This window comes from Rhinopithecus bieti, unplaced genomic scaffold (assembly GCF_001698545.2).
Source record: "Rhinopithecus bieti isolate Rb0 unplaced genomic scaffold, ASM169854v2 scaffold_14936, whole genome shotgun sequence".
In the NCBI taxonomy this organism is placed as follows: domain Eukaryota; kingdom Metazoa; phylum Chordata; class Mammalia; order Primates; family Cercopithecidae; genus Rhinopithecus; species Rhinopithecus bieti.
In genome coordinates this window covers 2,245,780-2,272,199 of record NW_016808811.1, presented here as the reverse complement: position 1 = coordinate 2,272,199, position 26,420 = coordinate 2,245,780, and the positions used below count along the sequence as shown (strand labels likewise).

The 26,420-nt window shown below is 34.7% G+C and overlaps 1 protein-coding gene across 1 annotated transcript in view; it reads left to right on the top strand.

Moving 5' to 3' along the window:
• The window catches only part of CNTN5 (contactin 5), a 1,382,289-nt gene that overhangs the window by 557,713 nt on the left and 798,156 nt on the right, over positions 1 to 26,420 (top strand). Inside the window, exon 3 of the mRNA XM_017887230.1 lies at positions 11,395 to 11,519. Coding sequence (XP_017742719.1) covers positions 11,465 to 11,519 — 55 coding nt within the window. The 5' untranslated portion in view covers positions 11,395 to 11,464. The remainder of the gene's footprint in view (positions 1 to 11,394; positions 11,520 to 26,420) is intronic.

Sequence of the window (26,420 nt, the reverse complement as noted above, 5' to 3'; positions counted from 1 at the left end):
GAAGGAAGGAAGGAAGGAAGGAAGGAAGGAAGGAAGGGTTAATATTACCTTGAAAACTTTTCCAAATATAGGGACATTGTGTTAGGCTGTTCTTGTGTTGTGGTACAGAATACCTGAAGTTGCATAATTCATAAATAAAGGGGTTTAATTGGCTGACAGTTATGCAGGCTGTATAAGCATGGCATGGCATCTGCTTGGTTTCTAGGGAGGCCTCAGGAAGCCTTTACTATGGTGGAAGGTGAAGCAGGACCAAGAGGATCTTGTGAGAACTATTGCTCACTATTGTAAGGATAGCTCTAAGAGGATGGGGCTAAACCATTCATGAAATATCTACCCCAAAGATCCAATCACCTCCGACTAGGCCCGACTTCCAACACTGGGAATTACAACTCAACATGAGATTTAGAGGATACAACATCAAACTGTATTAGGCATATTCTGAGATCAGCAGCTATTAAAAGACATATTTAAACTCATGTAAATTAAATGTGCTATTTATACTATTTAGAATTACTGCTTCAGATTATTTAGCTACTGTGCTGAGAACATAATGAAATTATTAGCTGCTTGAAGAACTGAGTTACGAATTGAAAAAATCAATAGCTTTCTTTTTGTAAATATTTTAAATGCTTGTTTCTGAAATAAAGAGTATTAAGAATTTTTAAAGCCATTTAACAGAAAAAATATGGAGAAATTATAGTGACTCTATTGAGATTTTTTTATCTGTGAGGTTTCAAAGGACTTAATGAAATCAGGTAACTGGTTCCTAGGAGTGTGCAAAGGCTGGTGATACCTGGGCACAGAATAAAGAAGCTAAAATAGAGAGAGGCAATTTATTAGGGACTAGGCTTTGCCCAGAATTCAGATTTCTTTTCTTTCCTTACTAGTTCCTATCTACTTGATCACTATGCTTCTCAGTCATTACTGTGTGGGGGAAAAATCAATAATAGTCATTTGGATTAAAGTTTGAGATACAGAAACATCCACTGCATATCCCTGTAGTATCCTTTTCATTCATTGAGATTTCTTTGTAACTCCTTTGTCAACAACATAGAAGACCACACTTACAGATTCTTGTCACATTGTGAGTAAAATTCCACCAGGGGAGCTGCCTAATATTTTATAACAATAGTATATATTTTTACAGAATATGTTCCCAAGTTTGTTGTTTGTTTGGCTTATTTTTTATCAGACATATTTGCCTTGTCTTTAGAGAATATGAATATTTCAGGTAAAAAGGTTTAATGTGGAAATGAAGAACAAAAATGTATATGACTCCTAAGGGCATTTCTATTTGCTGTTTCAAACATTGCCTTGGAATTATTTACAATTCCCAGTTTAACCATGGGCCTATAACAAGACATTGTGTAAATGCAATTTGGCCCTGTGGTTTCAACTGCCAGATGAATGATTCAAAATGCCAATTTTTCCAAGGGGATGTGGGTTAAATTTTAAGTAAATCATTAAAAGCCCAATTTAGCCAACAATAACTAAGCATCATTAATTACTCTTAACTGCCTTGCAAAGATCCTTATTTTCATATTTAATTAAATTAAAAGAGAATTTAAGTAACAGAGTAAATATGGGTTTATTTCTCTTGCTAGAGACCATGGCCCTAAAATCTTATTCATATTACATTAGTCAAAGGAAATCTTTAAAACTCAGAATCTTTCAGGTTTCCTCATTGCTCTACTAACTTTTTCAGAAAATGAATTTATCCATGTGAAATCTTTATTACCTCTTACTGTGGCACAGAGTATATATTCTTCAAATTATATATTGAAAACTCTTTTAGTCAGAATTGAATCGACTGACTTGTTCATGCAGAACCCTGGACAGGTGTTCTCATGTTCTCACTGGTTTGTTTTCCAGGATGCAGTAACCCAAGTCTCCTTTTCCATAAGTCGCACATTTTGAAATGTATGAGGCCCTTTTCCTGCACGTAGCCAGGGCTTCATCTCCTAAGTCATCCCACTCATTATCAGAAGATCTTCTCCTAAAATGGATGCCAATCTGTTCTTAAATTCTTCAACAACTTGGACTTTTAATAGATTTTCCTATCAGTAGGAAATGAAAAAGTCAGCATGAATATATTATTTGACCTGTCGACCAGGAATGAGAAGGTGCAGCTCTAATTCCGATGCCGAGTTTGAATTACCGGGGGCATTAGGCAAATCCTATTACTTTGTCACATCTGTTTGTCTTCTCTGTAATGATGGAACATCATCTGATCCTGTGTACTGTCAACTGAAGCACCACAAGATCTATAAATTTGGAAAGATTTCATTTTTCACAAAGGGTTATGTCCTGCAAGGTGGCCATTCTGATGGGCTAGAAAGGGTAGCCTTCCGTAAAGACCATTAGCAGGCACTTTAAGGGAGGGGAGGGTGGAACAGGAATTTATGCTGAACAGGTTGCTTAAACATACAAATTCAAAAGGATACAGGAGGAACTATGAGTCCCATTCAGAACCCCAAGCTCATCTGTCAGATATAGCAACTGAAGAATCACAAGATCTTTAAATTGAGAGAGGAAACTTTAGTTCTTATAAAGAGTTACAGGCTGTCAAGATGGACACCCTGCAGGCTATAACCCTTTATAGTAAATAAAGTCTCCTCCTCACATTTGAAAATTTCATGACTCTTCACTTGACAGTACATTATATTGCAAAAAAAATAGGTAATATTGGGCTATCAGAGAACTTTTGAAATTTAGTTATGTGATTATTTATTTATTTATGATGGTGTTTTTAATAAAATTCACACTTCTTTCACTGACCTATGGATAATTTGCAATCTGGTCTTGTATAATCCTCGGGCTTGATCTACTGCTTGCTCCTGGCATTACTTTGCACTCATGATGGCAGTTTATTTAGGCAAATAATGATTCATAAATCAGGCAGTGCTCAAAATTGAAAGAGGTTCAGAGAGTTCTTCTCTGTCGTCTGAGCAGTGAGAATTTGTAGGCTGAACACAAAAGCAAAGTTGAAAAATTACCCGATTGGCTAGATGTTTGCCTTATTTGGATATGAGCTGATGGGAGGTCCCTAATTGTATAACCAATCACTAGTTGACTGTTTGTGATTGGCTGAGACTTATTTTTCTTAAGTCAGTTACAGGGAAGGTTTCCAAGTTAAGTTTCAGTTTGCTTATCCAAGTGTTTGAGTTAGAGAGACCTCCTCAGGCTAATGGGTTCCTTATTTACTTTAGCAATAAAGTACATTATTCTCATTTGTTTTTATCTCACAGTACATTATTTTGATTTTTTAAATCTCATTCTTGCTATCAAGAAGTCAAATGTGAGTCTGATTTTCCTACTTTTATAGTTACTTTCTTTTCTCTCTGGCTGCTTTTGGTTTTGGTATTTTGCATTTTCCATATGATGTGCACAGGTATTTCTCCTTTTGGGGATTTTCTGGTCTTCAAGAATCTTAAAATTAGTAAATTTTATCAATTCTGGAAAATCTGAGCAATTATCTATCTTTTCACATATTGCCTCATCCCATTCTCTTTCTCATTCCGAAAATCTGATTAGACATGTTAAGACCTTTTCATTATCATTGTGTTTCTTTCTTTCATAGTTTCCTGCTGTTGCCTTTCTGGGCTACTTTTTAGATAAGCTTTTTATTCCTGTTTCCTCTTTCTCATGGTGTCAATTCCTTTGTTTTTTTATAACACATGTAATCTGCCTGAAAAGTCAAATATCTGAAGTGTTTGCTGGTATGATTCTGATATTTATCATTTCTATTGACTCTAACTTACAGTGATTTGTTTTCCTGTACGTTACATGACTCTTAACTGAATTTTTGACTGAGATTTTCTTTATTCCTTCCATTTATTCCCATAGTTTAGACCTGAAAATTCTATTTACTGTTTTATGAATGGAGTATCTCTCTAGAGAGATATCCCTTTGGGATCTTAGATATATGGATTCTCCTATTTGATTACCCAGCTCTGTGGCCCTAGGCTTTGGTTTTGGTCCCCAACTTTCAAAGCAGCCATATACATAAATCTGAAGTACATTGAGAATTGCAAAGTCACTTAATAGTAAAGTTTTCTTTGATTCCCAGCTTGCCACTCTTATTTAGCTTTGACATCTAGTAAGTTTTTCTCTTCCTCAATAGTTCATTCAAGAATATTTTATAGTATTTTCTGTATTACTTTAAGAAGTACATACTCCTTCTTAGTCATGATATCCACTTCCCAAATTGCCAGAAAAGGAAATCTACTGTCATTCAGCCATGAATGGTATTCAGCATCCCAACACAACACAAGACCTGTCAGAATTGATGTGGAGTCGTGAGTCATAGTTGGGTGTTTACCCTGTTCTAATATCAATCACTAGGTGGTAGGAATCACAAACTATTTCTGGCATCACGTTTCTAGAGCAGTTGTCTCTTTTCTTTCTGATTCTAGTCTCCATTAATTATACTTTTGAGTAGTAAATAATCTTGAACCGTATTTTTTCTACTCTTATATTTTAAATAAAATTATGAAGTTGACTTGAAGTCTCAGAAAACTAGTGTGGCTCCTTTTAAAATTCTTGCTGGACCCTATTCAATGCAGGTTTTGTTGAGGCTTAAAAAATGTTTACTTTAAAAAGAATAAGAAAAACTGAACTTCACTATGCCTCACTGTGTTTAACACACTATAGAAAATCATGTTAAAGAATGCCTCCAAAACATGTGGACACTGTGAGCTCAGTCTGCTCGCTACATCTCATAGCACTTTTTCTAGGACACAAAACTGTCATTTGCTTTTATAAGATAAACAATATCATAACTCAATCTGGTTAAATTTGAAAGCCAAAATTTTTTTTGCTGCTTGGTCCTCAAAGGATATATGACAGCAAGCAATAAGAAGACACATTCTTTTTATTTCTGCTATAACTTTGGCCACATTTTATTATCTTTTTTTTTTTCCCCAGGTGCATTGAGTTAGATAACTTCAAGGATATCTTGAAAGCAATTCACCTCAAAAACATTTTATGTTCCTTTTCCTGAGCCGTATTCTCACCTTACTCAGTCCTTCAAGGGTACTTCCAAGCAAAATGTCACAAGCTTCAGTCTTAGCAAAGAGTCATGGTTGAGATGGAGAATAAGGTCCACTGAAAAAGAGATATTCCTTCATTGTATTCATTTCACCAAAATTTACATACAAGACCCTTACATTGAGGCCTTATCACATACAAATGGGAGTAGAAACACTTTTACTCAACCTCTACTGTTCTAATTTCCCAGAATAAATCCATCGTTACCTTAATAAATGAAAATAACTCAGAATACAGATGATATTCATAGGTAAGTAGGCTAATCTCTAGTTTATTCACTGCCACTTTGTCAGTCACATGCTTACCAAGATTCAGCTGTATCTGTTCCAAGTCCATGTTATTGTAATTATGTAAGTCAAATAAGCATTTTGGAAATCACAGATACATGAGAGTACCAAGAGTAAGAGCATTTGGTAAAAAGTTTGTTTAAGGCTAAAGCTCTAAACTTTATAAGATAGCCACTTAAAAATGCTATAATGTATGTATGAGATAACTGCATAAAAATAATGAAAGCCTCCAAGAATCCTGCCATCAGATGACTTCATATGTTTTTAGGCCACTTGAAATAAGTTTAAAGTTGTATATGATGCAACACAGGCACTATTTATACACTACAGTTTCCTGTGATGCCGAGATAAAAGAAATCATTTTTCCACCAGAGTCTTTATAATCGTAAAAAGATGTCACTGCTATATAATAATTGGCAAATATATTCTATGTAAGAATACAGAATTAAATATTACATGACAAACATTTAAGGCATATGTTAATTAAATGTTTTTAAAGGGTTTTTTATTAACTCTGTACCAGTCCCAATTGTGTCAGTGTAAATGTTTTCTAGTCTCTTGCAGGGATTGCTTTGGACTCTTGTAAGAAATGATGGAGCTTAAGGGTTAACATTATTTACTAACTGTGTGACCTGGAGCAAATTAGCTTCATCAATAAGAGATGTCCTAGAGATTGTGTAGGTAAAGTGTTTAACACAATGCTTGTAATTTATCTAATAAATGGTAGTTATTAGTATAGTCAAGTATCCCTTAATGACTGAGCCACATTCTGAGAAATATCTTCTTATTTCTCACATTATATCACACAGGGATATAATCATTGTGTGAACATTGTAGAGTTTACTTACACAAACCTAGATGGTACAGCTTGCTGCAGATCTAGGCTATAATATAGCCTATTGCTTCTAGGCTAGAGACCTGTACAGGATGTTACTGTACTGAATAATGAAGGCAATTATAACAAAATAAATATTTGTATATCTAAGCATATGACAAGTACAGTAAAAGATAATCATCTTATGGGAACATCATCATATATACAGTTCAACATTGACTGAAATGTCATTATACAGCATATCACTGTAGTATGAAAACCTAAGAAACACTGAGTTTTTTTTTTTTTTTTTTTTGAGACAGAGGCTCACTGCATCACCCAGGCTGGAGTGCAGTGGCATAATCTCGGCTCACTGCAACCTCTGTCTCCCGGGTTCAAGTGATTCTCATGTCTCAGTCTCTCAAGTAACTGGTATTATAGGCAAATACCACCACATCCAGCTAATTTTTGTATTTTTAGTAGAGACAAGGTTTCACCATGTTGGCCAGGCTGGTCTCAAACTCCTGACCTCAAGTGATCTGTCTGGCTTGCCTCCCAAAGTGCTGGGATTACAGGCATGAACTACGCACCCGCCCAGTTTTTTTTTTGTATTGTCTTTTGCCAAACAATTTATTTCCTAAAGACTTCAGTTTATTCAATAATTATTATCTAAAACATAATAATTGAATACTTTCTATGGTGGTCATTGTTCTAGATGCTGGTTCTGTAAAGATAAACAAGACAAAAATCCTTGCTTCCATGGATATGACATTCTAGCAGGGGAAAAAGATAATTAAGATGTAAACAGACTAGTTTAATCTCAGGCACTGATAATTGCTAAGAATAAAAATAAGGCAGGGCAAATGTAAGAAAAATCAGTGACAGGGCTGACAGGAGAGGGCTTGCTATTTTAAGGAGAGTAACCAAGAAAGGCTTCTAGAAAGAACAGTCTGCAATGATTTAAAACTCTAAGGTATGGAAAGAACTGATGTTGGAGAGGTCTAGGCAGAGGACACAGTATGTGCTTGACATACTTGAGGACCAGCAAGAAACTCAGTGTTGTGGGAATGGAGTGAGTCTAAAAAGTTAGAAGATGAAGTCAAAAAGTTAGATTGGGACTGGATTGCATATGGCCATGGGTGAAACTCTATAGAACTGGCGAAACCAACAGTCTGTAATAGATATTTCTCTCTCTCGCTTGTTCTCTCCCTCTCTCTGTCTCTCTCTGTCTCTCTCTCTCTCTCTCTCTCTCTCTCTCTCTCTCTCTCTCTCAGTTTACAGATGTATGCACTATTAACAACTTGTATTTTCAAAAGACTAACTTGTAACCAAGTGGAAATATGCTATTATTACTTGACTTATTTTGTAGACATATATTCAGTCCTATTAAGGTTTAATGCTTTAAAGTACTTGTACATGCAGTCAACCTCACAATGCGTTTATTCTTTGTAATCTATGACTGAATCCTAACACTATGATCTACTTATTGTACTTTACTTGCAAATATTTGCAATAGTTTGGAGGAAAATGCCAAAAAAGGGGATATCATTTCATATATTATTCTTCGAATGTCATAGTTGGTAAAAAGTACATACTCTAAGAATTGAAATAAGTTATTTTAAAAATGTGAGATTAAACAAATTCCAATTAGTAGTTTCCAAATTCCTGTTTGTGACTTTTTAATCTGGCAATGCACAACAGTTTAATGTACAACTGGTACATTAAACTGGTAGCCGAAAAGGTGTTTCCAAATACACATCCTTTTCTTTGCTTTGGTAAACTTTATTCATTGATTATAACTTAACCTTACATCTAGTAGGAACCTAATATATGTGTAATTAATTATATTGTCTTATTACTTTGATGCAGGGATTTTGTTAGTCATGCAACGTGTAAAAAAGTTTACACATTTCAGAATCTTAAAGATTATTCCATTTACTTTATATTTTACTCAGTAAAGTTATTTTACTTAGCTTAATATCCTTCAGTATTATGTATTTTAAAATAACCAAGAGAGTAAATTTCAGATGTCTCAACATAAAAAAACTGATATGTAAGTGAGGTGATAGATATCTTAATTAGCTTGATTTAGTTATACTCTATTTTATATATATATAAAAGCATTACGTTGCACTTCATAAATGTATACAACTACAACTGGTCAACAGAAAAAGCACAAACTAATAATCTCAATATTAGAAGAGACAGAAAGGGAGAGAAAGAGAGAGAGATAATAAGGGAGGAGGGCAAAAATAAAAAAGAATGTAACTATATATCTTAATAATAATGAGTTTTTAAGAAATATTATGTTGTGTATATTTAACAAATATTATTTTGTTTATGCCCTAAGAACCAAGCACTGGTGCTTGAAAATGAATATATATACACACACACACACACATTTCTTCCTTTACAAGAGATTTTGACATAAAATAAGGTTTTTTTTTTTTTTAATACTTAAAGTTCTAGGGTACATGAGCTCAACGTGCAGGTTTGTTACATATATATACATGTGCCATGTTGGTGTGCTGCACCCATTAACTCGTCATTTACATTAGGTATACCTCCTAATGCTATCCCTTCCCCCTACCACCTCCCCACAATAGGACCCGGTGTGTGATGTTCCCCTCCCCGAGTCCAAGTGATCTCATTGTTCAATTCCTACCTATGAGTGAGAACATGCGGTATTTGGTTTTCAGTTCTTGCAATAGTTTGCTGAGAATGAGGGTTTCCAGCTGCATCCATGTCCCTACAAAGGACACGAACTCATCCTTTTTTATGGCTGTATAGTATTCCATGGTGTATATGTGCCACATTTTCTTAATCCAGTCTGTCACTGATGGACATTTGGGTTGATTCCAAGTCTTTGCTATTGTGAATAGTGNGCTGCATAGTATTCCATGGTGTATATGTGCCACATTTTCTTAATCCAGTCTGTCACTGATGGACATTTGGGTTGATTCCAAGTCTTTGCTATTGTGAATAGTGCCACAATAAACATACGTGTGCATGTGTCTTTATAGCAGCATGACTTATAATCCTTTGGGTATATCCCCAGTAATGGGATGGCTGGGTCAAATGGTATTTCTAGTTCTAGATCCTTGAGGAATCGCCACACTGTTTTCCACAATGGTTGAAAAAATAAGTTATTTTAGTAATCAAATTCAGTGTACCATTTATATTTGAGACTAGGAAAAATGTGCCTGGAGTTTATACATAAAGATTATTTCTTAACGTCCTACATATCGTCTTATGAAAAGTGCTTCACATGCATTCCTACTACAATCTCACCTTCTATCCTCTGGTTACAGGTTGTCTCTTTACTCTGTTAATTTCTTCAGAGTATGTATCACTGTTTGACACTGACTTATTTATCCATGTGCTCCTTGTCAGTCTTTCCACACTGTTCCACTCAAAAATCGGTTCTTTATCTAAGACCAGTAACTCCTTGAAATTTTACTGAAGAGCCTTCGCTACTGTGTCCAATTTCTCCTGCTATCTTCATGAGTTAATTCTCCTTTTGATGACTCTCAACCTATGTATGTGTGTGCACATGAATGTCTGTGGGTTTTCCCTTTGCCGGTCCCAGAAACAGCCCTTAAGGGTTGTAATAACGTTTGTATTTGTTTATGAAGAATATTTAGAACAACAGAGGACCTTAGGACATTGTAAGTAGAGTGGGAAGTACCAGTTTGGGGAGTATGGGACTGAACACAAGCTCATCAAAATGAGTTAAGTCAAAGCTGTATTACCCTCTCAGAATTCACAATTTCAAAAAAGGTCAATTAAATCATGAATTGAAAATTTGCTAACTCAACTGTGCAGTTTTCATGAGTCATAATTGTACTTCTGGCAACTGTAATCTCTCCAGTTATTATATGTTATATGTGGATTTTCTTTTTTTCCTTTCTGCTAAAAACAGTGTATAAATAACCAAGATGTTTTAAATTGTCACAATTAACTATGAGGTTGCTATTTTGTGCTTCAAATTATATGTATTTCTGATATTTACTCATAAAATAGAGAAAATGATGAAAAATTCTTTGTTTATGCTTGTTATAAATAAATTAACCATTATTGTCTTAACTTTCTTCTCCATTAGTGATCCCCAAATATAAAGTTAAAATAGACTACCAAGACTTATATTTAAAATTATAAATAAAATGTAACTGACTTCATTTGGGTAGAGGTACTAACAATAAATTCCTTTCTTTGACATAACTAAATTAAATTCTGATCTAGCTAGGGGAAAAATACCTGTATATATTTTTCAGATGCTTCCTAAAATATAGAGATAACCTAGACTTCTAATTTGATAAGGAGGGACCAGGTACCAAGAAGGCAATCATTATTCAAAAATAATTGACATAATTGATAATTATTTCTCAACTGAATGGCTTTGGGCCAAGAAGAACATAGCTGACATGTGAAAATTCTGGAGGTACTTGTGAATTATGGAAATGTCCAATATGTATTTGTCAGTTCTTGCAGAAAGTTTAGTGTCAGAATTTTATTTTCTTTTCATGTTTATTGTATCATTCAGGGAAAAAAAAAGGAACCAAAGTATATTAATGAGCTATACTGGTTATTGTTATAAAATGGCATTAGACAAAACATTAAATATTCATGAAATTCTTTTCCCTTAGGTTCCAGCTAGCAAAAGATACTGAAAGAAATGATTCACCAAAGGAGGGAAATATAACACAGTACAGATAATCATAGGAGTTATAAACAAAGGAAGTTGACATTAATAATTAAATGAGAAAAATTCCCTGTGGTGGTTTTGATGAGCTACAGGCACAATGTGTAAAATTACTTGGCCAACTGATCATTAGTTATGTTCTAGACTAAAGGAGTATATACTAATGTAACTGGTTTTCTATTCTATTTTCTAGTCCAATAATTTGTCTAAGGTAATAAATATAGCTATTATACATTCCCTGTGAGGAAAATTATCCCCATTAGAACCCTTTGTTTTACTATTCAAGTAAAAACATTGAAGGGAGTATTCAATGTAGATAAATGTGAAAAGGAGAGTTGATCACATTTACTAAGTACTTGTGTTGTGCATTACGTGAATTCTAGCAGAAACTGTATTATTGCTCTTTAGTGCATATTAATCTGACCTTTGCACTAATAGTTATTTATCATGTTATTAGGAGATTTTTGCATTTGTTTGTATTTGTTTGCTTTTTTGTTTGTTTATTTTCTCTGTTTAAGAAAATTGTTATCTATCTCAAACAGGCCACTCTTTAATGAAGAAACACCAGAGCTGTTAAACACACTGAGACACAGAAGATTCTAGTGACCGACGATGGCTTCCTCCTGGAAACTAATGCTCTTTCTGTCAGTCACCATGTGTCTTTCAGGTAAAAGTCCTGACTAATTAATTATTTGATTTTCTAAGTATCAAAATAACCAAAATATATCAGGGTCTCCATTACAAAATATCCTCAGGTATTAATTTAAATTTATAAGGCAACAACCCTTAAGCCTCTGTTAGCATTGCAAAATGCTATATACAATTTAATATAATAAGGTACACTATAAATGTTAATGAATATTTACCTCATTGACATTCATTTACAATTTAAACCTTCTAGCTTTCAGAAGACTTGAAGGTATATATATATATATATATACGCACACACACATATGTATATATACAAATATATATGTGTGTATATTACCCACACACATATATACGTATGTGCGTATATTTATGCATATGTTTATGTATATAAATATGTATTTTATAGCAGTTAATTATAAAAGTGTCTCCTGGCTGGGCGCAGTGGCTCAAGCCTGTATCCCAGCACTTTGGGAGGCCAAGACGGGCGGATCACGAGGTCAGGAGTTCGAGACTATCCTGGCTAACACGGTGAAACCCGTCTCTACTAAAAAAATACAAAAAACTAGCCAGGCGTGGTGGTGGGCGCCTGTAGTCCCAGCTACTCGGGAGGCTGAGGCAGGAGAATGGCGTGAACCCGGGAGGCGGAGCTGGCAGTGAGCTGAGATCCAGCCACTGCACTCACAGCCTGGGCGACAGAGCGAGACTTTGTCTCAAAAAAAAAAAAAAAAAAAAAAGTGTCTCCTTACAATGCTAAATTTCACCGTATAAACAGAATTGGGTTAGCTTTATAATAATATAACACATTATCTAAAGAATCTCTAACAATATATTTTTTCTGAATTGTCTCACCTTCTCTGACTTTGTTTTAATTAAACTTATTTTTCTATATCTCTACTCTAAAATGAGATATTTTATTCTGAAGAAGAGTTGACAGTATTTGCAGTAATAATATCATAATGCTGAAAGTTAATATGTCAGAGTTTATTAGCTTTAATTGAAGATTGATTAGAAATTAACTTGTGGTCATAATTTAAGCGCTATGCATGTAACATTTCCAGCTTGATTATATTTAAATCTGTACCTATATTGTAGGCTAAATTTAGATAGTATGTATGATAAGAGAGTCTGAAATAATATGTAACAGCTGGTAATTTTAGACTGAAAGCAATGCTTTCATTTTAAACACATTTTTAATGTGTTAATTATACTAAATATATTTTAAAGCAATAAAATATTCATTTTGATATACATAGTCATTCAGTACTCTATGCAAATATTAATATATACATATATATGTACCATATATAAGTATATATGAGGATAAGACATGTATATATTTGTGATCATACATATAATATTAAATATAAAGCTACATAAAGATATAGAACATGCACATTATTCACATATGATCACTAATATTGCCTCAACTTCTATATGGTTATATTACCATGCAACAAAAATATCTAATTGATTTTATTAAATTTCTTTATTTCAAAGAACTAAACACATTCTCCTCTCAACTAAACTTTCCTATATTGTGTAACACGAAGAAAACTGCAGATTATCTAAAAAAAAAGGACTGATAGAAGAACAAACCCAAATAGAAGTAAATATAAACTTTTTTTAGAATCACTTGAGCTATATTTTTTAAATTATAATTTTATAATAGTTATTCTTTAGCCTTTATACTATTACTACTATCTGTAATGTACCAAAAGTATAACTTCAATTATGTGTGATGTATGAATCTTCCTCACAACTGAAAAGGCAATCCTCAATTTACAATCAGATTATGCTCCAAAATGTTATTTGATCTCTAAAAGAATTTCTTTACATACAGAAATAAATGTAGTATTTCAGTTATATACGTTATGTGTTGAATGTAATATCTGCAGCATAACTGCACTTATCTGAATGCTTTTACAAGATATATAAAAGCCTTTTTATTGCAATACTAGTAATTAAATAACTGCAAAAACAAACAAAAAAAGTAATTATTTAGATATTAGTACTATCATATGTTCAACACGTTGCTTACAGAAAAAACAGGTTTAATAAGAGACATGCAAGGAAAAAGGAGACCTCTATAAAATGTTGGTAGAGACATCTATGATATGAAATGGTAAGATATCTCAAAGGCATTAAGAGTTAAATGAAAACTGTGATTCATCAATATTATGGTTACTTAAAAAAGAAATCAAGAGTCTTCAGATATTTTATTCAGTGTTGGGTGTCTTTTTGTGTGTGTGCAGCATTACTGGCTTCCCTAACGATCTCAGTTGTTTCTCTTTTATCTTCTCAATGTCATTTTCCTCTTGAACTTATAAGCCAACTGATGGAGATGGAGGTAGGGTTGCAAGATGAAATATAAGGACACCCAGTTAGATTTGGATTTCAAAAGAAATTTGTGTGTGTCTGTTTTGTTGTTGTTTTGTTTTTAGTTCTGGTATGTTCCATGCAATATTTTATTCCATTTTATCTAGAATTTAAATTTAATGGATGTCCAGTACTTTTATTTATTAATCTGACAATGCTAGAAAGAAAGAAGGTGGCGGTCTATAATAACACTCTGAAGTTTCATTCTCTTTTACTTGTCCAATATTATTTCCTTAAACAATCACTGCAAAAGAGCCATTATACAGTGGTTGTGGAAACAAAAGTAAAAATACTCAGCCTGATATGGGGTCCATGATTGCTAGATTTCCCGCTAATACTGGAATCAAGTTACTATTCATTTTGTGGAGTAAAGGAAACATTGGAAGACAGAAATAATTAGGCAGAGTTTTGATATAAGTGGTATTTCAAATGTTATAGGCAAAGCAGAAAGAAAAGTTGAAAACAAAGGTCATGTGTAATTGTTACATGGGATTTGATCTTTAATCATTATATCTGCAGTTGATGTGGAGCAAATATTCAGTTACTTTTTTAAACAAATGAATTTCTTTTTTGCTATAGATATCTGTTTAAAGTAAAATTGATTAGGATACTTGAAAGGATCATTTATCAAGAATGATTATGTTCAAAATCTTTAATTTCCCTTCATTCTCATTTTATTATATTATTTTGGAGGTGGAGCCCCTAATTTGCTTTTGTTCCTTGGTTAATGCTTATACTCTATATTCCCCTCACTATTTTGTTATTTAGTATTTTATTATTTCATTTTCACTGGTTATATTTGGCACACTGAGTTAATTACTGTTACAGCAAATGAGGGTCATTGAGCTGTGGATCACGAGCACATTTTACGTTGTTGGTGCTTTTGAACCAAAAAGACTAACTGAAGAAGTAAAAGATACCCTGGCTGTATTCCATATTTGCTTTATTTATTTATTTTTTTTTTTTTTTTGAAAATCTATGGATTATCTTGGGTGTGTCTAAGAAACAAGAAAATAACTCTTATATAGCTTTATGTTTGAAAACTCGCCGGGCGCGGTGGCTCATGCTGTAATCCCAAGCACTTTGGGAGGCCGAGGCCGGGCAAGATCACAAAGATCAGGAGATCGAGATATCCTGGGCTCAACACAGGTGGAAACCCGTCTCTAGTAAAAATACAAAACCAGTTAGCCGGGATGGTGGGTGCGGCCTGTAAAGTCCCAGCTATCGGAGGCTTGAAGACAGGGAAGAAGGTGAAACCCAGGAAGGCGGAGCTGCAGTGAGCCGAGAATGGTGCCCAACTGCAACTCCAGCCTGGGCAAACAGAGTGAGACTCTGTCCTCAAAAAAAAAAAAAAAAAAAAGAAAAAGAAAAAAGAAACTTCCGCCTACAGGGTAGTCCATAAAAGCCTTGTGCAAACCTTTCACAAGGACTGCAACTTAGTATAAAAATGAATTCACAATTAAAACAACAATGATATATTGCTACACATATCAAAATGGCTAAAATCCAAACAAATAAAAATTTATTAAAAAAATACCAAATTCTGGTGAAGATACAAATTGATGGGAACTCTCATTGACAGTGAGATTTCAACATGGTATAGCCATTTTGGAAGGCAGTTTTGCAGTTTCTTACAGAGCTAAATACAGTTTTGTCATATGATCAAACAGTAGGTCTTCTAGGCATTTACCTAACTGATTTGAAAACTTATGTCCACACAAAAAATACCATGTAAGTGTTTACAGGAGATTCATTAATAATAACCCTAAACTGGAAATAACAAATGTCCTTCAATAAGTGAATAAACTTTGGAATTCTATACAATGGAATACTATTCAGTGATAAAAAAAAGAAAAGAATGAATTACCAATCTCAAACTACACAAACATAAGAATGGATTCTATATACAAATGGCTAATTGAAAAAAGATAGTTTGAACAGACTACATGCTATAGATTTCATTTACATAACAACTGGAAAGAGAAAAACCATGGAGACTATAAACAGATCAGTGATTGCCAGGGTCAGGGAGAGGGCTGAATGGGTAAATGAAGCAAAGGATGTTTTTAGGGTGTTGAAACTACTTTGTATGACACTATAATCATGGATACAAGACATTACATATTTGTCAAAACCAACTAGAACTTTCCAGGATGGAGTGAACCATAATGTATGCATATTTAAAATATATATAGTAGTAGGTCAGCAGACTATGACAAAGAATCTAACTGTATTATTATTATTATTATTATTATTATTATTATTATTTTGAGATGGAGTTTTACCCTGTCTTCCAGGCTGGAGTGCAGTGGAGCGATCTCAGCTCACTGCCATCTCCTCCTCCAGCATTCAAGTGATTCTCTTGCCTTCGCCTCCTGAGTAGCTGGGATTACAGACGTGTGCCAGCATGCCCAGCTAATTTTTGTATTTAATAGATATGGGGTTTCACCATGTTGGCCAGGCTGGTTCAACCTCCCAACCTCAGGTGATCCACCTGCCTTGACCTCCAAACTGCTGGGATTACAGGCATGAATCACTGCACTCGGCCTGTATTATTAATATGAAGCAACTTCACTTAGGGAAACTAGGGGAAAAACAGACTTAAATAACTTTGGAAATGAGTCTGCAAAACTAAAAGTAAAAGATACTGTACTTAAGCACTGTACTCCAGTTAATAACATTTTTTCCCATGTTAGCACTTCTAAAATCCATAAACGTGTATACTGGAACAACTAAGTCCATGGAAGGCAGATGATGCAGGTCAGGTTTCTCACTGTTGGTGTGGGAGATTACAGATAAGCAAGGGAAAAAGTTTAGAACGATACATGTGATAATGGATTAGAATTCGAGACTTCAGTATAAATTAATATTTAGCTTAATATAGATACATATAGTTATATATATATATACACACACACATAAGTGTGTGTGTGGGTGTGTGTGTGTACTTGCATAGATATACTAATACCTATTCCATTTATCTTGCAGCTGAGAAGGATTAGAAGCTATGTGTCTGAGTAGCAACCAACACACAAAGTGTCAAGATTTCAGTTTCTAAGTTTCTAATACCATTTATACCATTTTCTACTCAAAGGAGCCAGGGCTGTTTAGACAAAAGCCTAATTCTAGGACTGGGCCAAGAAATACATAAATCATTCTAGAGTATCTTGTAGTGCCCGAAAATAAGTGAGTGCTAAAGCAAACAAACCAAAACAAAAACAAACCATAATGAATATGAGAGTCTGGTGTGTCAAAGAGATGTCGTAGCCAAATGGGATAGTTCCCAATGACCAAAACCGGGACAATTTCAGCAAATAAATAAATAAATAAGTACTGGGTTATAATACAAATCAAATGAATATTCATAAGTCCATAATGATATTGACAAAAGATTAGAGAAATAATGAATCAGGAAAATTGATCAATCTTTATGTAGATTAATTTCAAATAATTTATGTAGATACTTCATTCTCAAGGAGGTATGAAATAAATGTCTCTTTTCTTAAATATTCGCTATGCATAGTGACTTGTTTCCAAAGAGTACAGAATGGGAAATGGGGACCAAAAGAGAAGCGATTTTACAGTGGAAAAAGCTGGTAAACATTTCCTCAGCCAGGTAATAATCAGGATCAATATTATCAGAGATAATTCATGTTGATGATATTACCCTTGGTATGCTGAGAATGACAGCTGACCTCTGTGGTTTTCCTCCCCAGAACCTATAACCCCAGTCTAATCATCAGAGAAATTTGAAGATATATTTTCTAAGGGGGATTAATTTTAAAAAAAGAAGACTTGACTAGTACTCCTCAAGACTTTCAAAGTCATCGAAACAGGAAAATTGGGGTAACTTTTGCCCAGAAAAAGGAGACAAAGGGGACAAGACAACTAAATGTAATGTAGTATACTGGATAGGATTTCATAAGAGATAAAAGAGCATTACATAAATACTAAGGAAATCTCAGTCAAGTATGTATGTTAGCGATAGTGCTCAGGACATTTCACTCCCAAAATATGATGGAGATTAGAGTATGCCACTACAAAATAAGCCTCCTTGGCATACTAGTTATTTTGAGTTCATTGTTTTGAAAAACTGCAGGCACAGGACTAGCTCTGAGAAGTTACCCTTTTGTAAGAAAAATACGTGTTTGTGTAAGAAATATCTGTTTGTAAGAGTGTCGCTTTCTCTCTCTGCACCAAGAAGAGAAGGACAGCTAAGTTACTAGAGACTCATAATCAATAAAGCAGGCATTGATTTAAATCTGAATAGCAAATCTTACCTTTGTTTAAGGTGCTTTTCTGGCCACCTTATCTTTTTTTTTTTTTTTTTTTTTTTTGAGACGGAGTCTCGCTCTGTCGCCCAGGCTGGAGTGCAGTGGCCCGGTCTCAGCTCACTGCAAGCTCCGCCTCCCGGGTTTAGGCCATTCTCCTGCCTCAGCCTCCCGAGTAGCTGGGACTACAGGCGCCCGCCACCTCGCCCGGCTAGTTTTTTGTATTTTTTAGTAGAGACGGGGTTTCACCGTGTTAGCCAGGATGGTCTCGATCTCCTGACCTCGTGATCCGCCCGTCTAGGCCTCCCAAAGTCCTGGGATTACAGGCTTGAGCCACCGCGCCCGGCATGGCCACCTTATCTTAACTGGGCCTTCCTTGAACTCTTTTTTTCCTTTCTACTTAAAAGGAATGATATTGAAACCTAAAGTTTAGTTTTATTTTCTTTGATATCTACTCTAGACATTTACATATTTCTCTGGGTTATCAGTCATATACAGGGTATATACATGTTAATAAACTTTTTTGCTCCTGTTGGTCTGTCTTTTGTTACAGGAAGTCTTAGTTAAGAACTATTAAGTGCACAGAAAAAAAATAAATTATCTTTTCTCCTCTATGTTTGTTAAAAATAAAATAGAAATATTGATTTATTAATTGTGATACATGTTCCCTACCACCATAAGATGTTAATAGGAAAAACTGGTTATGAATATATGAGAATTAATTAGACTAAGCATAACATTCTGAATACTTGAACAAAATATTATGAGGGCCTGCAATAAGGCTACAGGGAAGAGCATCAACAAGAGTGAAATATTTAAAAGTATATTGGCATTAAAATATATAGGATTTAATAATTTATTAAATATTTATTGTTAAAGGAAATAGTTTCTTACCTTGCTTATAGGTGTAGATGATCTTGCCATTTACTTGGATTCTGAATAAAATGGGAAGTGCAGATTTAAATCTGGGAAATACTGAGCTCAATAATGTATATGTTGAGCTTTAGATGTCTATAGTACCCTTAGGTGAAAAGTATCTAAAATTTAAGGAAGATGACCAAGCTAAAAGTAAATCTGTGATTCATTCTTGCATAGATGACATTTTAAGACGTGGGAAAGGAAATAACCACTCAAGAACTATGGATGTAATAATGAGTTATAAGACAAGGAAGCATGTCTGAGTAGCATGTACTTTTTTTTTTTTTTTTATACTTTAAGTTCTAGGGTACATGTGCATAACGTGCAGGTTTGTTACATATGTATACTTATGCCATGTTGGTGTGCTGCACCCATCAACTCGTCAGCACCCATCAATTCATCATTTATATCATGTATAACTCCCCAATGCAATCCCTCCCTCCTCCCCCCTCCCCATGATAGGCCCCAGTGTGTGATGTTCCCCTTCCCGAGTCCAAGTAGCATGTACTTTTTTAAGGGGAAAGAGGAAGTACAGGAGAGTGGTCGGCAGTGGCAATGCATTAGGAAGTTTAAATGCGATTGATACTAAACTCTTTTCTTTTAATGATAGTAATAGTTACCTTTAATGAAGTAGTAGAAACCCCAGTGTTATGGCAGTGAGTTGTTAATTGGTTAGTAGAAGAGAAAAATTAGACAATTATTGTCAAATCTGTTTTCTGAGAACGTAAACCTAGGAAAATGAGAAAGAACAGTAGATAGCTTAGAAAAGACAAAAATTTGAGAAGGAGTATGTGTCTTTCCATTTGTGGATATGTGTTTTAAGGCTGGAGAAACTGTTTATGGAATTTCAATTCACTTTATGCCCAATGTACATGAAGAATGCATATTGCCTTAGCTAGCTTTTGCAGTATAACAAATCACCCCACAATTTAGTCACTTAAAATAAAATAGCGTGTATTCTTTCTTACAATTCTGAGGGTTAGCTAGGTGGTTCTTCTGGTCTGGGCAGCCTCAGTTTATCTCTACAGTACCCATGACCCACTGGATGGTGCCATTTGGCTTTATTCACATTGCTCGTGATTGATGCCTTGTTAGCAAAGGCAATGGAAATGACTTGGTCATGTCTCTGATCATCCAGAAGGCTAGCTCAAGATCTTTCATGTAGTTGTGATTGTAGGCTTTTTAGGTATAGGTACAGGAAGAAACAGGAAAAACACCAGTTAACAAGCACTTTTCCTGGCTCTGTTATATTTGCTAATATTTCACTGGACAAAGCAAATCCCAAGAGCCAAGGTCAGATTCAAGAGATGGAAAAGTAGATTCAATCTCTTCAAGAGAGGAACTGCAAAAGCACATTATACAGAGAGCACAAAGAGCAGTAAGAAAAATGTGCACTCATTTTTTACTCTAACATATATTTATATATTTCTATGACTGTTTTACATGCAAATGCAGCAATTCGGTTGATTTTTTAAAGTTGTATTTACTTATTTGTTCAGACAGGGTCTTGCTCTGTCACCCAAGCTAGAGTGCAGTGGCACCATCATGGCTCACTGAAACCTTGAATCCCTGAGATCAAACGATCTTCTCACTTCACCCTCTAAAGTAGCTAGGACTACAAGCGTGTGTCACCACATCTGGGTAATTTTTTATTTTTATTTTTATTTTTTATTTTGTAGAGACAGGGTCTCACTATGTTGGCTGGTTTTGAACTCCTGGCCTCAAGCGATCCTCCTGCCTAGGTCTCCTAAAGTGCTGGGATTACAGGCATGAGCTGCCACACCTGGCCAACAATTCTGTTTGTAGCAAAAGTAAAGTAGGCTAAATATTTCTTTCTATCCTCATTTTCAAGTACAGTAGCAGTGAAAGAACTGTGACATAAACTCATTAGCTGAACGTTTAAAAAAAAAATGACAAAATCTTTAAAACTCAGTAAATTATTTTCTTAATGTGAAATTAATTAACTTGAAGAAAATCCAAGCTTTTATCAAGGAATATGTGAAATCATTTGAGGAAATCATAATTATTGTAGCCTATTAATATATATGTGAAAAAGCATCAACATTTTAATCTCTATTGTGTCAAAATCTGTTATTGTTCTCTTTGAAAATTCTTTTTTAGAACACATACATATGTGCAGAGATAGCAATTGGAAGAAGACAGTATGGTCCAGGATTTATCTACTTTCAATTTGCAAGCAGCTTTCCTGATGGTTTTTGGCTCTTTGTAAATTGCTTTTTATTCGGTCTCCATGTTTAAACAAACTCAACAACAAAACTAAAATTTTGCATTCCTTTACCCTGTTATGCAGAATTTCTCCAGCCAATGGGTTTTTTAACTATCATATTCTTTTTAGACTATGGTCAGTAATTATTCAAATTTATTTATAAGTATTTAACATTTAAATAGCTACATCACAATAATATTTAGTACAAATAGTTTCCTTTTTGTGAATTATAAGTTGTTCTTTATTCATGTGTTGAGACTTAAAGAACAATAACCCAAAATATGATGCTTTGTCACGCTGAGCACTTTCAACTTGTCTTAAAGGAAACTGGAAGCCCCTAGAAGCTGCCTCATAACCAAGGACTTTCCAACTTCCCTTGTTTCTCTCCTCTCAAGGGCAGGGAGGGGCTTTCTATGGAAGTGCCCTTATCTGACTGAGGAAATTTCTTCCAAAAGAAATGCAATTGTCTCAAAACCTCCTCCTCAGGAATCTCATCAAATGATTAGGCAATATTAACTAGCAGAGAAGAGAAAAAGACTAAAAGTTGTCACCATGCCCAGATAGACTTTTCATGTATTCTTCTGAGGGTACACTCAAGAGATTACTTGAGAGACTTCGTATATATAATAAGACAACCTTTGTGTTCAGTGAAGATTCAACCCTCACCTTCCCACTCTTTGTTGCCGTCTGCCCCAGAGCTCAGAGAAACCTTGGCCCTTGCTATTTTCTGTTCCCCATTACCACTTGGTATTCAAAGAGAACCATTTACAAACCATAGTCTGCTCTTTGGGCCCATTCAGTTCTCCAAAAAAATGATTTACTGTTCCTCAAAATTGCCTGCATTCTCCCATCTCTCTCTTTCCAATGAAGAAGAGAATATACAATTGTGAACCTGATTGGGTTGTTGGGTAATCATTCTCCCATGATTTTCCCCCATGCATGTTAGTAAATTTGTATGCCTTTTCTCCTGTTGTTCTTTCCATTGTCTGTACATTTCAGCCAACCTTCAGAGGGCAGAAGGGAAGTTTTCCCTTCATACCTATAGGTGGAACACAAAACCATGTATGACATCTGTTTAGGTCATACATAGTGGTATAAACAATAATAACAGTGATATCATTGCTTTCAATAAGAGTAGCTTTATGAAGGCAAATAACTATCTGAAATTGTTTTGGCTTGTTAGCATGCTGAAAGAGTTTGGATATTTGTCTTCTACAAATCTCACGTTGAAATATAATCCCACATTTTGGAGGTGAGGTCTAGTGGGAGGTATTTGGATCATGGGAACAGATCCTTCCTGAATATCTTGGTGCCTTCCTCTTGGTAATGGGTGAGTTCTCACTCTGAGTAACGTGAGATCTGGTTGCTTAAAAAAGTGTGGCACCTTCCACTTCACTATTGCTTGCTCCTGCTCTCACCGTGTGATATACCAGCTCCTCTTTCGCTTTCTGCCATTGTTACAAGCCTCCTAAAGCCCTCACCAGAAGCCGAGTGTTAGTGCCTGCTTTATCTACAGCCAGCAGAACTGTGAGCCAATTAAGCCTCTCTTCTTTATGAATTATCTAGCTTCAGATATTTCTTTATAGACACGTAAGAAAACGAGCTAACACACATGCACAAGGGTTAGCAGGATCACTTTCATCTCTTTTCCCAGCATGTTTTGTCTTCCTATAAATTTTACTTAATGTCACATTCTTTTTTATTACTTTTATCATTTTTTGGTTGTGTGTTTAGTTAAACCAAAAAATATAGGTAAGAAATGAGATGGAAAGACACGGAGACTAGCAGTGGCCAGCACATTAAAGAGGATTTGCAGAAAAGGGTTATGTATGTGAAGTCATTAATATGAGTCGGACTATTTCCTGACTGATGTAACAGAGGTTTTAATAGAACAGCTGAATAAGACACTGAGATCAGGGGAAATAATGTATGGGAGATATGTCATATACAAATATTATTAGTATTTATTATTAGAATAGGCTGGAAAGCCATGATCATTAGTTCATTAACTTTATATCATTTGGTTGGACGTTTTTGAAAAAGCATTCATTTTGCAGTCCTTAGTACCAGCAAATATTTTTGTCAACATCCTAAATTTACTTATATATTTCTAGCAAAAGTTGTAGACTCAATAAGAATAATATTTAATTAGGTTTATTAAAACTAGGTATATTAATATATTTTCCCTGACTAAATTTATAAATCTTAGAATCAAAAATAATTTGAGGTTTAGGTAGTATCTCTGCATTTGGGTAAGTAAAGTATTTTTTTCTTCTCAATAGGGATGAGGCTCAGAAAGTTTCCATCTGTCTGTAGATCGTACCTAGTAGAAGAATAATGGGAGGACTGTCTCCTATAGCAATGCTTTTCAACATACCAGACAATATGAAGGTGAGACAAGAGAGGAAATCTAATTCCTGGAGCCACAGTGACCTCTTTCCTAGACCTACATTAGTACATATAGTTTCTTCCTTCTGAATCACTTTCAGATGCTTCTAATGTCAGCTGTATTGCTTTAAAAACAACAACAACAAAAGGCATTTTTTCTCTCTACTTTGACCCCATTCTCCTCCATTGAGTTAAATCCATTTTATTGGAAAGATGACAGTTTGTTCTTTCTGCCAAGACGATGATATACTGTTGAACAGAGAGTGTCTGTCATTGATAAGCTTATACAAATCCAGTCCTTCTTGGTGGCAGTGTGGTAAATTGCACAGAACTTTGTCATTGCCAGTTAGTGCTGCCTAAGAACTTACAAAGGAAAGTGAAAACAGAAGTGTTACAGAAAACAGGTGCCTGCTAATATAAATTCTGACTTCCCTACTGCAATTGAGAAAGAAAAATGGATTATGGCTCCTCCATGATCAAATTAAAATTATGTATTTGCACACTGTATCTGTCCATGGGGAAGTTATGATGATAATGGAGACTACCTCTGTGTGGAAACCCAAGTTGACTCTTATCAGCTGTGCACCGGTGGTATTAGACGTGTAATTAATCAGAAGACAATTTAATTTCTCCTTGTCAGTGGGCGGTGGGAACTGGATTACCTGAACTTAGTGAGCTTTGTTATTTTTATTTTAAAAGAAAAGAAAATGTTAAAAGGTTTCTATATTTGTCACAAATTCCTGGGGTGATATAAAATTAAACTATCAACTAAAGAGCCAGGTTCAGCATCCTAGAGAAATAAGAGCAAATTTTTGTCTCAGTGTATTGGAGATTAAAGAAAAAATTAACTAACTTATTAGATCAGCTAAATGTTACTTTTTACATAAGAAAATATTTATTGAAAAATATTTCTCTTGAGTATCGGCTAAGGAGTAAGCAATGTACATCAAAAGTGTTTTGGAATCTAGACGATGACATGGACATTATCTCTTCTTTAAACTGAACTAACCCTTTCTGGCATGATTATTTTCAACAACAATACATCCTTCCTGGTAGAAGATTAGTATTATATTGATTTTCTTTATTATTATAAAGTAATGCTCCAATAATTCATATTGTATCAAGTGTCCATGAGAACTTGTGAATGAATGTTTATATTATCATTTGTTAAGCAGAAATAAATTTGTACCACAATAATACTACTGCAAAATATGCTTGTTTATGGTAAGGATTGTTTTATTGCTTAGCATGAGCATCTGGAGAACTGCCTCTATGCAGTCACTTGAATAATTTGTGAGCAAGAAAACAGCTTATTTTCTGTACCTCACCTGTTCAAATTCAGGTCTCTTTGGAATATAAAGTGGAAAGACAATTACATTCATTGAGCACTCAAGCAAGCAGACTTAAGTGGGATGCAGAATGCAAGGAAAGATTCCTGATCTCCTTGATATTATAGTTTTATCAGGAACAAAATTTGGATTATATATCATATGTAAAACAAAGCATGTATAACTAAGTACAAGAATGAAAGAGATAAATGCCATATATTTTCTGTTTATTTTAACTCTTGGAGAAAATCCTATTTTGCTAATCATTAATAAAGTTAACAATCGACTTTTGAAACTCTGTCAACTTTCATATCTGATGATATTTAACATAGATATCAACCAGAAGATTTTTCTTTTCTATTATTCGGAAAATAATGTTTTCCATTCTAATTTTTATTATAGCTTTCACACTGAAATTTGTCAGAGCAGTTAGTTAATTATCAATGAAGTGTTCAGGTTGATGACTAGGCTTATAGTATGGTTTGAACCTCTGTGACTCTAGGGTATGCTGGACCATCTGAATGGTCCAGATCAGGGATAAAGATGGTTTTAAGTGAGAATTTTTATTTTTCAGCATTTGAATGTTTTGCAATTATGATTTTCTTCTTTCTTTCTTTTTTTTTATTATATTTTAAGTTCTAGGGTACATGTGTACAATGTGCAGGTTTGTTACATATATATACATGTGTCATGTTGGTGCACTGCACCCATTAACTTGTCATTTACATTAGGTATATCTCCTAATGCTATACTTCCCCACCTCCCCACAATAGGACCCGGTATGTGATATTCCCCTTCCTGTGTCCAAGTGATCTCCTTGTTCAATTCCCACCTATGAGTGAGAACATGCAGTATTTGATTTTCTGTTCTTGCAATACTTTGCTGGGTATGATGGTTTCCAGCTGTATCCATGTCCCTACAAAGGACACGAACTCATCCTTTTTTATGGCTGCATAGGATTCCATGGTGTATATGTGCCACATTTTCTCAAACCAGTCTGTAACTGATGGACATTTGGGCTGATTCCAAGTCTTTGCTATTGTGAATAGTGCCACAATAAACATCCATGTGCATGTGTCTTTACAGCAGCATGACTTATAATCCTTTGGGTATATCCCCAGTAATGGGACGGCTGGGTCAAATGGTATTTCTAGTTCTAGATCCTTGAGGAATTGCCACACTGTTTTCTACAATGGTTGAACTAGTTTACAGTCCCACCAACAGTGTAAAAGTGTTCCTATTTCTCCATATCCTCTCCAGCACCTCTTGTTTCCTGACTTCTTAATGATTGCCATTCTAACTGGTGTGAGATGGTATCTCATTGTGGTTTTGATTTGCATTTCTCTGATGGCGAGTGATGATGAGCATTTTTTCATGTGTCTGTTGGCTGTATGAATGTCTTCTTTTGA